This window comes from Populus trichocarpa, chromosome 13 (assembly GCF_000002775.5).
Source record: "Populus trichocarpa isolate Nisqually-1 chromosome 13, P.trichocarpa_v4.1, whole genome shotgun sequence".
Lineage (NCBI taxonomy): Eukaryota > Viridiplantae > Streptophyta > Magnoliopsida > Malpighiales > Salicaceae > Populus > Populus trichocarpa.
The window spans coordinates 3,263,419-3,278,566 of NC_037297.2; the positions used below are offsets into that span (position 1 = coordinate 3,263,419).

General features: G+C 36.1%; 2 protein-coding genes across 5 annotated transcripts; both read left to right on the forward strand.

The window, feature by feature from the left end:
* Positions 1-36: 36 nt before the first annotated feature.
* LOC7487702 (cell division cycle 5-like protein) lies at positions 37-7,083 on the forward strand. Its single transcript, XM_024583247.2, has 4 exons — positions 37-392; positions 809-2,527; positions 4,299-4,580; positions 5,672-7,083. Exons 1-4 carry the CDS (start codon positions 216-218, stop codon positions 6,704-6,706), a joined length of 3,213 nt encoding a protein of 1,070 aa, XP_024439015.1. The 5' UTR covers positions 37-215; the 3' UTR covers positions 6,707-7,083.
* Positions 7,084-10,459: 3,376 nt separating this feature from the next.
* LOC7487703 (low-specificity L-threonine aldolase 1) lies at positions 10,460-14,883 on the forward strand. Of its 4 annotated transcripts, none has more exons than XM_002319070.4 (10): positions 10,460-10,618; positions 11,506-11,953; positions 13,122-13,233; positions 13,416-13,466; positions 13,571-13,642; positions 13,742-13,874; positions 13,985-14,043; positions 14,251-14,342; positions 14,551-14,617; positions 14,708-14,883. In XM_002319070.4, exons 2-10 carry the CDS (start codon positions 11,511-11,513, stop codon positions 14,747-14,749), a joined length of 1,071 nt encoding a protein of 356 aa, XP_002319106.3. In that variant the 5' UTR covers positions 10,460-10,618; positions 11,506-11,510; the 3' UTR covers positions 14,750-14,883. The 4 variants fall into 4 exon arrangements, with proteins under 4 accessions (XP_002319106.3, XP_024439175.1, XP_024439176.1 ...); XM_024583407.2 differs by lacking the exon at positions 10,460-10,618 and adding an exon at positions 10,753-10,881; XM_024583408.2 differs by lacking the exon at positions 10,460-10,618 and adding an exon at positions 10,890-11,107.
* Positions 14,884-15,148: the final 265 nt, after the last annotated feature.

Consider the following 15,148-nt stretch of genomic DNA (forward strand, 5'->3'; position numbering starts at 1 on the left):
CCAATAAATTATAAACTTCTTCAGCTCAGATTCATTCATTATCAATCAGGAAAGAAAAAAAAAGATTTGTGCGCAAAGTCTTATATCTCATGCTTTGCTAGCTTGCTTGCCAGAGTGACCAGAAAGAGAAACACAGAGACCCTAAATCTTCTGCTTCTGCTTCATAGAAAATCTAAAAGAGAGCTTAGTGGGATTCAAAAGAAAAGGCAAGCAAGATGAGGATCATGATAAAAGGTGGAGTATGGAAGAACACGGAGGATGAAATTCTAAAAGCGGCTGTTATGAAATATGGCAAAAACCAATGGGCTCGTATTTCTTCTCTTCTTGTTCGTAAATCTGCTAAGCAATGTAAAGCTCGTTGGTATGAGTGGCTTGATCCTTCCATTAAAAAGGTATGTATTTGTCATACTTTACCTTTTCTTTATTTATTTTTACCCTTCTTGGGTTTTGGTTCCTGGGTTTGATTTTTTTTTTTAAGATAAATTATCGTTTTATTTTTTGGATGGATAATGACAGTGTAGTGTTTTTATTAATAAATGGTTAACTGGGATTTATTTTTTAGGGTTTTTTGAGTGATTATTTAGTAAAAGATCGTTTTTTATTTTTTGGATAATGATAGTCTAGTCCTTTTTTTGATAAATGGTTAAGTGGGTCTCTAGAATTTTGATTGGTTTTGTGAGAAAATTAGGAAAAAAAAAACATTTTTATCTGTTGTAGTGATTTATGGATTATGAAAACTGTAGTGGTTTTATTGATAAATGCAAGACAGTGAATTTTGTATCTTTTTTTTATGTTGGGATTTTTGCAGACCGAGTGGACTAGAGAAGAGGATGAGAAATTGCTTCATCTTGCTAAGCTCATGCCCACGCAGTGGAGGACGATTGCCCCGATTGTTGGACGTACTCCTTCACAATGCCTTGAGCGTTACGAGAAGCTGCTTGATGCAGCTTGTGTTAAGGACGACAACTATGATCCTGGTGATGATCCACGGAAGTTGCGTCCTGGTGAGATTGATCCGAACCCAGAATCTAAGCCTGCACGTCCGGATCCTGTTGATATGGATGAGGATGAGAAGGAGATGCTTTCGGAAGCACGAGCTAGGTTAGCAAATACGAAAGGTAAAAAGGCTAAAAGAAAGGCTAGGGAGAAACAGCTTGAAGAAGCGAGGAGGCTTGCTTCCTTGCAGAAAAGGAGGGAACTGAAGGCTGCTGGTATTGATAATAGGCATCGGAGAAGGAAAAGGAAGGGGATAGACTATAATTCTGAAATTCCCTTTGAGAAGAGACCTCCTCCTGGATTTTATGATGTTGCTGACGAAGATAGACCTGTGGAACAGCCTAAGTTCCCGACCACTATTGAAGAAATTGAAGGGAAAAAAAGGATGGATATTGAAGCACAGTTAAGAAAGCAGGATGCTGCAAAGAATAAAATTGCTGAAAGGCAAGATGCCCCATCAGCTATTCTACAAGCAAACAAGCTGAATGATCCAGAAACGGTTAGGAAGAGGTCAAAATTGATGCTTCCTGCACCACAGATTTCAGATCATGAATTGGAGGACATTGCGAAGATGGGGTATGCTAGTGATCTTCTTGCAGGAAGCGAGGAACTCATGGAAGGGAGCGGTGCAACACGTGCTCTTTTAGCAAACTATGCCCAAACACCACGGCAAGGAATGACACCTCTACGAACCCCTCAAAGAACTCCTGCTGGTAAAGGTGACGCTATAATGATGGAAGCTGAAAACCTAGCACGGTTGAGGGAGTCACAAACACCATTATTAGGAGGAGAGAATCCTGATTTGCACCCTTCAGATTTTTCTGGAGTTACCCCTAAGAAACGGGAGATTCAGACGCCAAACCCAATGCTGACTCCTTCTGCAACTCCTGGCGGTGTTGGTCTGACTCCCAGAATTGGTATGACACCATCAAGGGACTCTTTTGGGATCACCCCAAAAGGAACTCCCATCAGGGATGAACTCCATATAAATGAAGATATGGATATACATGATACTGAAAAACTTGAGCAACGAAGACAGGCTGATCTGAGAAGGAATCTGCGTTCTGGTCTTGGTAATCTTCCACAACCCAAGAATGAATACCAGATAGTCATCCAACTGCCTCCAGAAGACAATGAAGAACCAGAGGAGAAGATTGAAGAGGATATGTCTGATAGAATAGCGAGGGAAAAAGCTGCGGAAGAAGCCCGGCTGCAGGCATTACTTAGGAAGAGATCAAAAGTACTGCAAAGGGAACTCCCTCGGCCTCCTACGGCATCATTGGAATTAATTAGAGATTCTTTGCTGAGAGCTGATGGGGATAAGAGTTCCTTTGTTCCTCCTACATCAATTGAACAGGCTGATGAAATGATAAGAAAGGAGCTTTTAGCCTTACTAGAACATGATAATGCAAAGTATCCACTTGAAGAGAAGCCAAGCAAGGAGAAAAAGAAAGGCTCCAAGCACCCTTCAAAAAGATCTGCTGCTTCTATCCCTATGATAGAGGACTTTGAAGAAGATGAGCTGAAACAAGTATATGTTTATTGTGTCATTGCTAAATTACATATTCTTCCTTTTCATAATTTTATTATTCTTTCTGTGGTCATGCTTCGAATGTCTTTATTTTTGTTTGTTTGTGTGCGTATGACCTTATGTGCTTGTGCTTAATTTAGTTGATTATGGACTTAGCTCCTTGTCAAACATTTACTGTTGTTCAGCACGTTGTGTCTGTCGTGTATGTAGCTGCATGAATACCACATTTTAATGTTCCTAATTCATATTTCCTATACCTTTTAACTCTTTGAAGGTAATTATATCAAGGAAAACCTTCCATGTTACTTTTGGTGTCCATGGCAGTTTCTCCCTTTGTGTAGCCTAAGGATTACACTTTCTACACCCACCCACCCACACACACACATATATATTTTAAATTCATTAATAACTATCAGAATTTCAACTTAGCAGGATTTGACTAATTTATTAATGTTATAAGCATGAGTAACATTCAGTCATAGTCAATGTCAGTAGTGGCTATTTTTTCTTCCCTATATTGCAGTAATGGAAAGCCTCATTTTGAACTACATTCTTAACTGAAATCATATCCTTTTTCCTTTCAAATTTTGTCTGCCAAGAAGCCATGCCTTTTTGACATGCTAAATTGTGGAAGATCTTGTCTCATTTTCTATTATTTGACCTTGAGTGACATAGAGGCTCAACAGAAGCTGAAGATTAGGAAATGAGTGACCTTGTGGCAGATCATTGATGAGAAGATACAAAGATGGTTCTAAATACGTGCTGTTACCTTTTATCTGTGCATTTATTTTGATTCCAACTTTATACTAATCCCTGTGATGTAGTTGTTTTGCTATTCACCTTGGGAATGGGTATTGCAGCTGGCCATCATGTTACATGATGACTCACCTTTCAAATTAATTACCTTCTTGGATGATATATTGTGGTTCTCCCATTGTATTGAAATTTTTTCATGCATCTTCCATTATTTCAACGTTGCATTTCTCATGATTCCCCAACATGGTGGGTCCTATAATTTTGAAGTCTGATGGAAGATATGTACATTAGGAACATAGAAGCTTTATTTTGCACCTTCTACCTCTTAATTTAATTTCTATTGTAACTTCACCGAATTCTGAACATGTTCCCGATTTAAAGATTTAGGGTAAAAACTCAGCTATCAAATTGTTTTTGCAAAACTATTTTTGAACTCGCTTTATGCTGTGTACATCATAGTTTACACTTCTATCTTTTGTGATATCATTGCCAATTCCTTCCTTGGAGACAATGTGCCAAAAAATGTTAACAATTCACTCTTGTGAGTTTTGTAACACCTATGTGGCCACAACCTATTTCCCACGGGTGAATGCATGGGCATACGTGTTACAACCTATTTACCACGAGTGAATGTATGGGCATTCTACTTGCATGTCATTTACCATGAGTGAATGGACGGGCATTTTTACTTGCTTGTCAATGCAGATGAATTTGCCATGTATCTTTAAACCCATATATTTCCTGATGTTAATTTATGTTCTCTCATTGTTTTTATCTTGGTAGTCATTTTTTTCCATCTTGAGATACAGCATACAAGGCAATAATTTACAATTTGTGTTGGATATGTATTCAATAAATGCAGATTGGCAAGTTTTCTGGATGTTCCTTTGATCTTGTATTCTAATTTTATTTGTGATATTGAAAAATGTATTGTCATTGAGGACCTTACAAGCATGTGTAGTGAAGAGTGATTGTCCATTTGCTCACTGACTGACGATCACATTCTTCTCTGCAGGCTGATAATTTGATAAAAGTGGAAGCTCAGTACATACGTGTAGCTATGGGACATGAAGATGAATCCCTTGATGAATTTATTGAAGCACACAAAACATGCATAAATGACCTCATGTACTTCCCCACTCGCAATGCTTATGGTCTCTCCAGTGTTGCTGGAAACATGGAGAAACTTGCGGCATTGCAGAATGAATTTGAGATTGTGAAAACAAGGTTAGAGGCTGAAAGGGAGAAGGCATTAAGGCTTGAGAAGAAGGTCAATGTTCTCACTCAAGGTTATCAGGTATGATTTGGTAAAACAACTGGTTCTTTGTTCGGACTGTAGGCGTACTTTATGTTACTGCCACTCCTTTGGCTGTTATTTTCTTTCCTTTTGACATGCAACTTGTCATTGATTTTCTCTCTCGTGGAAAATTATATGAACTTTTTTTCCCATTTAATTAGTAAATTACTGTGTTAATTATTATTGGTTTCTGTTTGTTTGAGTTTTCACAGCCTTTTTTCAGTTCTCAGTATCCGCACAGTTTCTATTGTCCAAATTGATGTTTTTAATGAATTTATGGTCACTGAATTTGGTGATCTCAAAGAGCACATTAAAAGAGTGTTGCATTTTATCTTTGCTGTAGAATATAGTTATAGCCCTTTGATGGTGCCACATAAATTGCTGCGAGATTATTTGATTATTTTGTTGGAGGTCCAAAGGTTCAAAAGAATTTATTTGGCAGTTGCTTTATAATCAACTCCATCAAATTCAGAAGCACCAATCTCTGTATTAAGATCTCTATGCAATATATCTTCCTGTGATATCGTGCTTTCATTTTTCTGTTTTTCATATTATTCCCTTTCTATTTCTGGATATAAGAAATAAAATATTAGCTATTAGAACCAATTGAAGCAGATTCGTTTGTTAGCTTTGAGCACAAAATGTGGCCATGGCTCTCTGATGCTCACTGTATTAAGATATCCAATGCTATATAACTTCCTGCAATATCATGCTTTTTTTCTTCTCAGTTTTTGGTGTTTTTTCCCTTGTTTTTTCTGTATACAACTAATTAAATGTTAGCGATTGAAACCTATTAAAGGAGAATTGTCTGTTAGCTGTGAGCACAAAATATGGGCATGGCTCTCTAATACTATGCTATACAATTAGTAAGACAAAAGGAGGTAAGGGCCTTTTCCACCTTTTACCTAAGCTGCACAGGAAAGGCTGAAAGCCAATCCCAGGGAACTTTGTAGTGAGATCTGTAGATTTACTGACTTTAGAACCCAAGAATACTGATCTCTAGTATGATCTTATGTTTTTCCCATTCACCCATAGTGCTTGTCAAGATCACAATTCTTAGGTTACTAAATTGCTGATTTTTGAATGATCAGATACGGGCAGAAAGGCAACTTTTGCCTCCAATTGAGGTGACCTTAAAGCAGATGGACACCGCTGGAACAGAACTGGAGTGCTTCCAAGCTTTGCAGAGGCAAGAGCAATTAGCAGCATCACACAGGATCAATGGTCTTTGGGAGGAAGTTCAGAAGCAAAAGGAGCTAGAGCAAACTTTGCAAAGGAGATATGGAGATCTTGTTGCTGAGCTAGAAAGGATACAACAGCTCATAATTAATTACAGAGCACTAGCCATACAACAAGAAGAAATTGCTGCAAAGAATCGTGCCCTTGAGTTGGCCCAAGCCACAGCAAAGCAAGCTGCCATACTGAACACTGAACTGTCTGAGCCTATGCCTTCCGATGAACTTGGAAGTTCTTTGCCGGTAGGTTCATCTGATGAAAAAGCTTCAGATCAGCAAATGGATATTGATTCAGAGAAGGTGCACAGTGCACGGGCCACAGATACAAGCTTGACCAACAATGTGCCTTCTGATCCTATGCCTTCAGATGAACTTGGAAGTTCTTTGCCGGTTGGTTCATCTGATGAAAAAGTTTCAGATCAGCAAATGGATGTTGATTCAGAGAAGGTGCACAGTGCACGGGCCACAGATACAAGCTTTACCAACAATGTGCCTTCTGATGAGGTGCGGACAACACTTGTACAAGGTAGTGGCCATGAAGCTTCTGGTACTTGTCCCTCTGGTTCAGATATAAATAACCAAAATGGAGTTCCAGTTCCAACAGGGGACTCAATAAACAGAGGAGATATTATATCTAAAGTTGCCGTTGCAGTGGAGAATAAGGTGAATAATGATTCTGTTGGCGTGGATGCTGGTGATGCTGTTATAATTACAGAAGTTATGAAGGACAGCTCAGCTGCCATTGAAGGAGAGAGTATACAAGAAAGAGTTGATGGCTTTGCCACTGCTGATGTGATGCAGGTTTCCAGTGGCGGAGATGATAAAGTCAATCAATTGAAGGATGAAGGAAAATTGCCTGTCATTGTTGTGGATCTTACTAGCTCTGAATAGGCGAGTTCAGAATTAGATGGGGAAAGTGTCCTGATTGTTCATCAAGGGAGAGAAACTGCTGAAGAACCCATGAAAAATACTCCTCTATTCTTCAATAATTTCTGTGAATGAATGAAGCACGGTTCCAAGGTTAATCTCTCATGTTGCTGCCTGATAATGATATGATTATTGTTGTAGTGGTTAATCAGGGATGTTGGGGAGTTTTCCTGTCTTTCTTGTTTTTTACCAGAACTGGAGATGGAAGCCCATCATTTCGTTCTGTTTTGAATGACCAAAAGAACCAGGTAAAGAACTAATCTGATTGCATTTTCTGTTCGGTGTAGCTGTTATTAGGCTGAGGAACCCTTTATTTTAATGAAGGATATATGCTGTGCTCACTTCTCCTGTGTTGAGTATTCAATTAATGGATGAGAGATTTTGTAATGAATCAATAAATAGTAGCTGAGGGCCATGGACCCTGGTCTGTTCGAGTTTGTCAGATAGGTTTTGTGCCCCATTGGCTTGAGCTTATCATACTTGTGTACTTGTGTCCCATTGGTTGAGATTTTTTCTAAATGTTCCTGCCACAATTTAGAAGTTGGTGAGGGACGAGTTTCCACGTAATGGCAGATACTTCGGCTGTAATATGTGACAAGCTTCAACAATGGTGGCCTGGAGCTACGTCTTATTACAGTTGTTTCTTATGTCATCAGCTTTGCTTCAAGAATTTTTTAATTTTACCATTTGGGATTTCTAAATATTGGAGGTCCATGCATTATCAAAAAGTTAATGATATTCAGGTTCAAATTCCACTCGCACAGAAAGGACTTCTCTCTTTTATTTTGTTGCTCTTAGCCATATTGGTAAATGGCCTCTTCTATCATAATGAAAACTAACCAATGGGTCAGGTGGTGTTTGGCATTGGTGTCAGGAATTTTTATATTTTAGCTTCAAATTATTATTATTATTATTATTATTTTGTGTGTTTTTGAGTCATTTTAATGTATTAATATAAAAAATAAATTTAAAAAAATATAATATTTTTATTTATTTCCAAGAGCATTACACATTAAAGACCAGCAATCCAACGTTACTAGGCTCGTTTCAGTAGCTTCCATATCCGCTCACCCAATGCACTTTTGGGCATTGATCTGTTAGCTCCTAAATATACATACTTTGGGCTAAGCTGTCTTACCTTTAAAGCCTGGTTTGATGATATCTAGATGGGCCTATTACATCGCAATCCCACGTAAGAAAATGAAGTTATGAGTTCGGGGTCCGATTGTCGCTAATTAAAGTTATAATTATTTTTTAAAATGTTTTTTATTTAAAAATATATTAAAAATATATATTTTTTTATTTTTTTAAATTTATTTTTAATATCAGCATATTAAAATAATTAAAAAAATAAAAAAAATAATTTGAATTTTTTTAATTTTATTTAAAAAAAACAGGTTTATCCTAAACAGGGTTATACACTAGCTATAGCTCAATAGCAACAACAGGCCCAGATCTTCTTAAGAGAGATTGTCAATTACTAAGTCCCAAATTAAAATTTGCCCACTAATTAACATTTACATTTTTATTTTATTATGTCAATTTCTAAATTAATTTTTTACATGATAGAAACCCACTTATATTAAACATGATTTGAGTACCGACCCTCGTTGTAGTGGTTGGTTCTTAAAAAACGTCCGATTTAATTAAAACTAATTAATTATTTTTTTAAAAAAAAAAACAATGTCGTGACTCTTTATAACTCAAGTCTTGCACCGAGTCAATTTTTTATTTTTTTTTTATTTCTGTACATATTATATACGCTAAGCATGAAGAATACAAGACAGATTTTCAAGTCAAGAATGAATGAATTAGAAAGCATATATGGTCCTTCAACCATTAGAATTATTGTACATAAATTATTCGATGAGCATGCATGCAAGGTCTATTTATTACACCAACCAATCAAGAAATTACTTATATATATGAATCCAGTTCATATGATAATCCTAGATAAAAGGATTAGGTTGTGTGATCTGATTAAATAAACTATATATTCAAGGCAAAATCAAGCACAATTTACAAGAAGAAACGCACAAGAAAGCTACCTTAATTAACTGTCGTTTTGCTGGATTATGCGCATGCATTCCACCAGTTGAGAGTATCATCAAGTTACTGTCAGAAGGGAGAAATTACATGAATTTATTATAAAATTATGTTAGAAATAAATTTATTTTATATTTGTTCAACCATGCATGTATCTGTCTATGCTGGTGGAGTTTTATCCTGGCATTCTCTATTTGTAAGGACGGGCAGTACTGATTTAGTTAAAGATTTCTTGTCTTTTCTATTGGGTTAGGTTTGTTTTTTGGATTCTTGTTCGAGATTTTTGCAATTTTAAAAGACTTCCAAGGTGATCTATTCTCTTTTTAATTATATGATCAACTCTGAGAAAGCACGAGGGTTTGTTTCATATACAGTGGCTGGCGGGTTAGGTGGATTTCTTGGAATTTTGTTGAATTACATTGTATATATTTAAAGAGTTTTTTTTGTTTTAATAAAAAAACTAGCATCATAAAAGGTAAAGATTTGGCTGAATAGTACCGTTTTAAAATTTTTTTAATAAAATAACATACTTTAACATTGTCACACTTCTGAAAAACGACAAAATAGATGTCACGCTTCAGAAGCACGACATCAATGAAAACTTAAACCCACATCAAAGAACACAGAACAAACACACAGTAACAACCTATCTCTCCCATAACCGATCGACGCCCTCACTTTCTCTCTACAAAACCCACCAAACAGCTTCATTTAGCCCTTTAACAATAAAAAATCAAACCCATTAGAGGTATGTAAGCATTATTGGATGTTTTTATGTTTAAAATTGATCGATCTATTTCTCGTCACCGCTACCACCACCACCCCCAATTTTTTTTCTAGTCCTATAAGTAAGGTAAATATATTATATTGCTATAAATTTATGTTTTGTTTGGTTGAAATAAAATAATTGTTTGGATTGAATTTAGGGTTTGTTGAATTACTGTGAAATTAGTTAAGCATATAATCAATTAGTGTTGATTTGATATAATTGAATATGAAAATATGTTAAATTAATTATGAAATATTTATTTTAATTAATTATATGTTGCTTTTAATTGATGTTAAGTTGTCGAATTAGAGATTTTATGTGTATTATTGAAATCAATTAATTACGCTTTATGATTTCATGGACGAGAGCATGACTGCGGTAAAATTATGACGAGTTAAATGTTTTGTTGAATTGTTGATAAGTTGATGAATTTTGTATTTTTTAATTATATTAATTTTCTATTTATTTGTGTTTGATTTAATGCAATTGAGCATTAAAATATCAATAAAATCTCATATCATGAATTATGTTTAATTTATGATGAATTTGTTTAATGTTAAATTTTAAAAATATGATTGTATTTGATATGAATTTTGCCATGTTAGGATAATACAATTTAGTTACAATTACATCTTATTAATTAAAATATGATTTTTTGTTATTATAATGTCTTATAATATATTTATGTTATGTCATTACGGTAATGTTATTGTTTATGATGTGAATAATAGTTTAACATATAACGTGGTGAAAATAATTTATTATTAAATGATAATTTAGACCTTTCACGTTAGGAAATGAAAAAAATCATTTGATATAGACTTGGGTGGAGTTTAACATACAATAGTTAGGATAATGCAATTTAGTTGCTGGCGGATTAGGTGGGTTTATTGGAATCTAGACGAATTACATATATATTTAAAGATGACTTGCACGACTTTTGATGGTTTCTTGGAGCTATAAAATGTCACGGATTGTGGGCTAAATGAAAGTGTTCCTTTTGGGCTCAACTTTTGTGCTGCAAAGTGTGATAGCTGAAAGATTATCGAGTTGATTTGCTGGTAATTTAGTGCTTTTTGTTGTAGCTTTTGTCTGTTCATGCTGACATGCAAGTTAGATTGGCTTCTCTGAATTTATATACGCAAATATACCAGCTTAGAGTGTATAATACAAGTACTCTCTGTTGAAATTCTCATATTTCTTGCATGTGTGCAGAATTTAAGGAAGTGGGTAGTCAGTCCAATCGAGAAACTTTCTTGATATCAAGTTTAAAGGTTCAAAATTTTTAGGGGTTAAGAACAGAAAAGAATAGGAAGTTGCACGGGTAGTCCATCTCTCTCTCCCTCTGCCTTTTATCAAATTCTTTCGTCGGTTTTAGCTAAAAAATTTCTCCAGTTTCCCTTAAGACTAGTTCAAGATGCTTTGGACTCGCTGTGCTGAGCCCTCGCAGTTTTTGCTTTGACCAGGGCATCTCAACAATATTACCAGTGACTAGGACAAATCCCACTTCAATTAAGGATCAAGTTTAGTTGAATTTGGTTTCTGACCAGGTCTTTAACTTCGGTTCTGTATTAAATAAATTTCTACGTTGTTACTTGTAAAAATGACTGTTGGGGTAGAAATTGTCATGACTTGTGAGTTTTGTGGTTACCTTATTTTTGGTTACGAGGGGGTTAAAAGTTAAAACCCAGCAGTCTTGTGATTAATTTAATTTTTCTTCACAATAGATAATTTCAAGCATTGCTCTATATTTTCAAACTTTGTTAACGATTACAAGGATATTTTCGTGGATCAACCAAAATGGTTGCAGAAAGTCGACACTGTAAGAATTAATCTGTTTGGAATTATTCATTTGAAGTCATGAATTCACATTTTTGTAGATGTATGTGAAGATATGAATCTCGTAGCATAGACTGACATATTTTTTTTGTAACATTGTACTTCTTAGCAAGAATGGTGACAAGAACGGTGGATCTCCGGTCTGACACTGTCAGCAAACCAACTGAAGCAATGAGAGCTGCTATGGCAAATGCTGAGGTTGATGATGATGTTTTGGGTCACGACCCGAGTGCGTTGCGGTTAGAGACTGAAATGGCGAAAATCATGGGCAAGGAGGCGGCTCTATTTGTTCCATCAGGCACCATGAGTAACCTTATTAGTGTGCTTGTGCATTGTAACATTAGGGGAAGCGAGGTGATACTTGGAAGTAAGTCTCATATCCATATTTATGAGAATGGAGGCATCTCAACAATTGGAGGTGTTCATCCTCGAACCGTGAAGAATAATGAGGATGGAACGATGGATATTGATTTAATTGAAGCTGCAATCAGAGATCCAAGAGGGGAGATTGTTTATCCAACTACTAGACTTATCTGTTTGGAGAATTCACAAGGCAGGTGAGTATTTTTTATGTTGCACAATGGTTTATCCTACTTGTTTCAGAGGGCCTGGTTATTCTATTATACTAATCTTTTGTGGCTTGGGAAGCTGAGTTCATATTTTAATGTTGGCATATTCCTTGAATGTATTTTATTGTTATCACCTTGCATGTGAGGACCACATTGATTTCTCCCTTGGTTGTCTGCCATTGTTAAGGAGCTCAGTGATAGTATCACTGCAGATAGAAGATGCACATCTCCTAATTTTGAATTAAAAAAAATGGAGTGAACTTCACCTTCCTGTAATTTGCTGAGAGGGACAGTTGATAGATTTGGTTTGATAAAGTTTTTTTATTTTATTTTTTCACTTTCCTTTTGCTTTATTAGTCTTATGTGAGGCGGGATGCTTCTGACAAGTAGGTTTGCCATCTGCAACTGATGTTGGTAACTTCTACGAATGTTAAACAATAAATGTTTCTTATAGTGCAACTGGGTGGATTTTGAATTTTAACAGAGAATTACTCATCTAGAATTGGATTTGAAGGAACTTTTAAAGGAAAGTAAAAAATAATTATGTGACTATGAAACTTAATGGAGCATCAGGATTGTCCTGGTGAATTCATGTTCTCTGTTGTTGCTTCTATATTGACTCAGATTTGGAATTTTTGTTCAACCGAGTTGATACTGACTAGCATATCCACTGCTGGGATATTTATCATCTTATTTTTTGTAAGCAGGAAGATGATTTTACTCTTGACAATTCTATGTATCAAGGTTATGACCAAGAATAAATCAACCCTGCTGCAAATCAACTGGGACATATAAATGCTCCTTTCGTAGATGTTAATTCATTAGCAGTGAATATTATATCATCTTGCAACCCTCTCAGAAGTGTGAATATGTATGAGAAATACAATAACTTGTTATGTTCTGTTTTATGCTCATAATGATTCTGCACCTAGGAATTCAGAGTTGTCTTGGATGATTTGCAAGGATAATTTACCTTTACAACATTTTACTATCACATAGAAGATGATTCAATTGTATATATGGATTGTCTTCTTTCTTATTATCTAATTTTCTGAAATTTCAGTATCATTGGAAAGTGATTCATCGTTTTTTTTGGCACCTTCGACTTATTTAGTTCAGCTGTTATGTCTTATGGGATGATTTCTAATCAATGCAGCTGCGGTGGTAGATGCTTGTCTGTAGAATATACTGACAGAGTTGGAGAATTAGCTAAAAAGCATGGTTTGAAGCTTCACATTGATGGGGCTCGCATTTTTAATGCATCAGTTGTGAGTAAAAGAATTTTCAATATGCTGATTTATGAATACTGTAGTAAGTTGGAGCATGCATTGCTCTATCATCCATCTGTTGATTGAGATAAAGCAAATGCTCCATTTTTTTTTTCATGCTAGGCAAAAGCATATACAAGCTAAAGTTTTCAGTATCTGATTCAAAAATATTGATATCTCAGGCACTTGGAGTTCCTGTTAGTAGGCTTGTACAGGATGCAGATTCAGTTTCGGTATGATTATGTGGCCAAGAAACTAATAGTCACTTTCTTTCTCAAATGATACATGTTCAATTAAAGAATTCTGCTCCTTCATTAATCTCAAAATTTTGAACCAGGTGTGTCTGTCAAAAGGTTTAGGTGCACCAGTTGGCTCTGTTATTGTTGGTTCCAAAAGCTTTGTTGCCAAGGTTGGGATGGAGATTTACACTGAGGAATAACACCAGCTATTCTGTTTTCTGGCAGAAATCGTCTCAAACTCTTTTTTTTTTTGCATATGTTCTCTTTAGGCTAGAATCCTCAGAAAAACCTTAGGAGGTGGAATGAGACAAGTCGGTGTCCTTTGTGCTGCTGCTTTAGTTGGTGTACAAGAGAATGTTTCAAAGCTCGAGGATGATCACAAGAAAGCTAAGATGCTAGCAGGTACATGGTCTGGCTATTTATGTGTCTTACATGCCATTGTTTCTGACCTTTCCCTTCCATTGCTTTGCAATATAGAGTTACTGAATGTCTTTTTAACTTTACTTCATTAGAGGGGCTGAATCAAATTAAAGGACTAAGAGTGAATGTTGCTGCTGTGGAAACCAATATTGTAAGTACCTTTATTGCCAAAGTTCTCAAATGTGCAAGTCACAGTTCTTCACTTCAGCTTGGATTGGAAACTTCTTTCTTGCTATTGCTTCCCTTTGTTTTATTGAGTATCTTTTCATAGTTCCAACAAGATTTTGCACGAATATGAGAACACCTCTGGAACAGCATGGTACATTTACAGTGTAAATTTATAATTTTGTTTGACCAGATATATATCGACGTAGTCGAGGGCGCAGCAGAAAAGCTGTGCAAGAACTTGGAACAGCATGGTATACTTATAATGCAAGAGAGTCCAATCAGGTGCGTTTGAACCCCAAATATATCCATGACTCTAGCAAAAGAACAAAATAGAACAAAGACCACACATTTCATTTAGTGTTGCATCGCACGAATTCACAACTGTTATTTATACCAGCAGCCATAGCGAATTTTAAGGTTATGGTGCATGAAGATGTATATATAGCCATCTAATGTTGAGTTGTTCTCTCATCTTTTTTACCACTTTCAGCATTAGGGTTGCCTTTCACCACCAAATTTCAGCAAGTGATGTGCAGTACACTCTCTCATGCTTTAAGGTACTCGATATCACACTGCTCTCCATTTCTATTGCTTAATGGTTATTCAAAAGCTGAAACTTGCAAGCTCTGCTCGTTTTAATATTGCAGCAAGCTTTGACTGGGGTGGTGCAAGAGGATAATGGCATCTAGTGGAAGAAATTGCTTGCCACAGGTGGTTGTTCAGTGAAAATGTTCATGGGGCTGAATCGAGTCTTTTTGTGGTTAAATAGTGTGTAATAAACAATGAATTTATCAAGTCCAAAAGCGATCTCTGCCTAAGAGCATATCTATGTTATTATTATTTTTTTTTAACGTGGGTGTTCGGGCCAGCTTGCGCGTACCTCGACTAATCTCACGGGCCCTGAAGTTAACGACCATATAAGCCTTCAGTGGCCATCATATGAGCAACCACAGGGCTCGAACCTGAGACCACAGAGGGAGCAAACCTCTTGGTCCCAAGCTTTTACCACTGGGTCACCACCTAGATGGTTAATATCTATGTTATCTTACAATCATTTGATGTTGCTAGCTAAAATACAGGTGCAGCGG

Bases quoted from the DNA above. Each gene is read 5' to 3' on its own strand.
- LOC7487703 (XM_024583406.2), top strand. From the start codon at position 11,358: ATGGTTGCAGAAAGTCGACACT. The intron at 13,234-13,415 runs GTGAGTAAAAGA...TTGATATCTCAG, and splicing joins GCATTTTTAATGCATCAGTT to GCACTTGGAGTTCCTGTTAG. The intron at 13,875-13,984 runs GTACATGGTCTG...TTACTTCATTAG, and splicing joins GAAAGCTAAGATGCTAGCAG to AGGGGCTGAATCAAATTAAA.
- LOC7487702 (XM_024583247.2), top strand. From the start codon at position 216: ATGAGGATCATGATAAAAGGTGGAGTATGGAAGAACACGGAGGATGAA. The intron at 393-808 runs GTATGTATTTGT...GGATTTTTGCAG, and splicing joins TTGATCCTTCCATTAAAAAG to ACCGAGTGGACTAGAGAAGA. The intron at 4,581-5,671 runs GTATGATTTGGT...TTGAATGATCAG, and splicing joins TTCTCACTCAAGGTTATCAG to ATACGGGCAGAAAGGCAACT.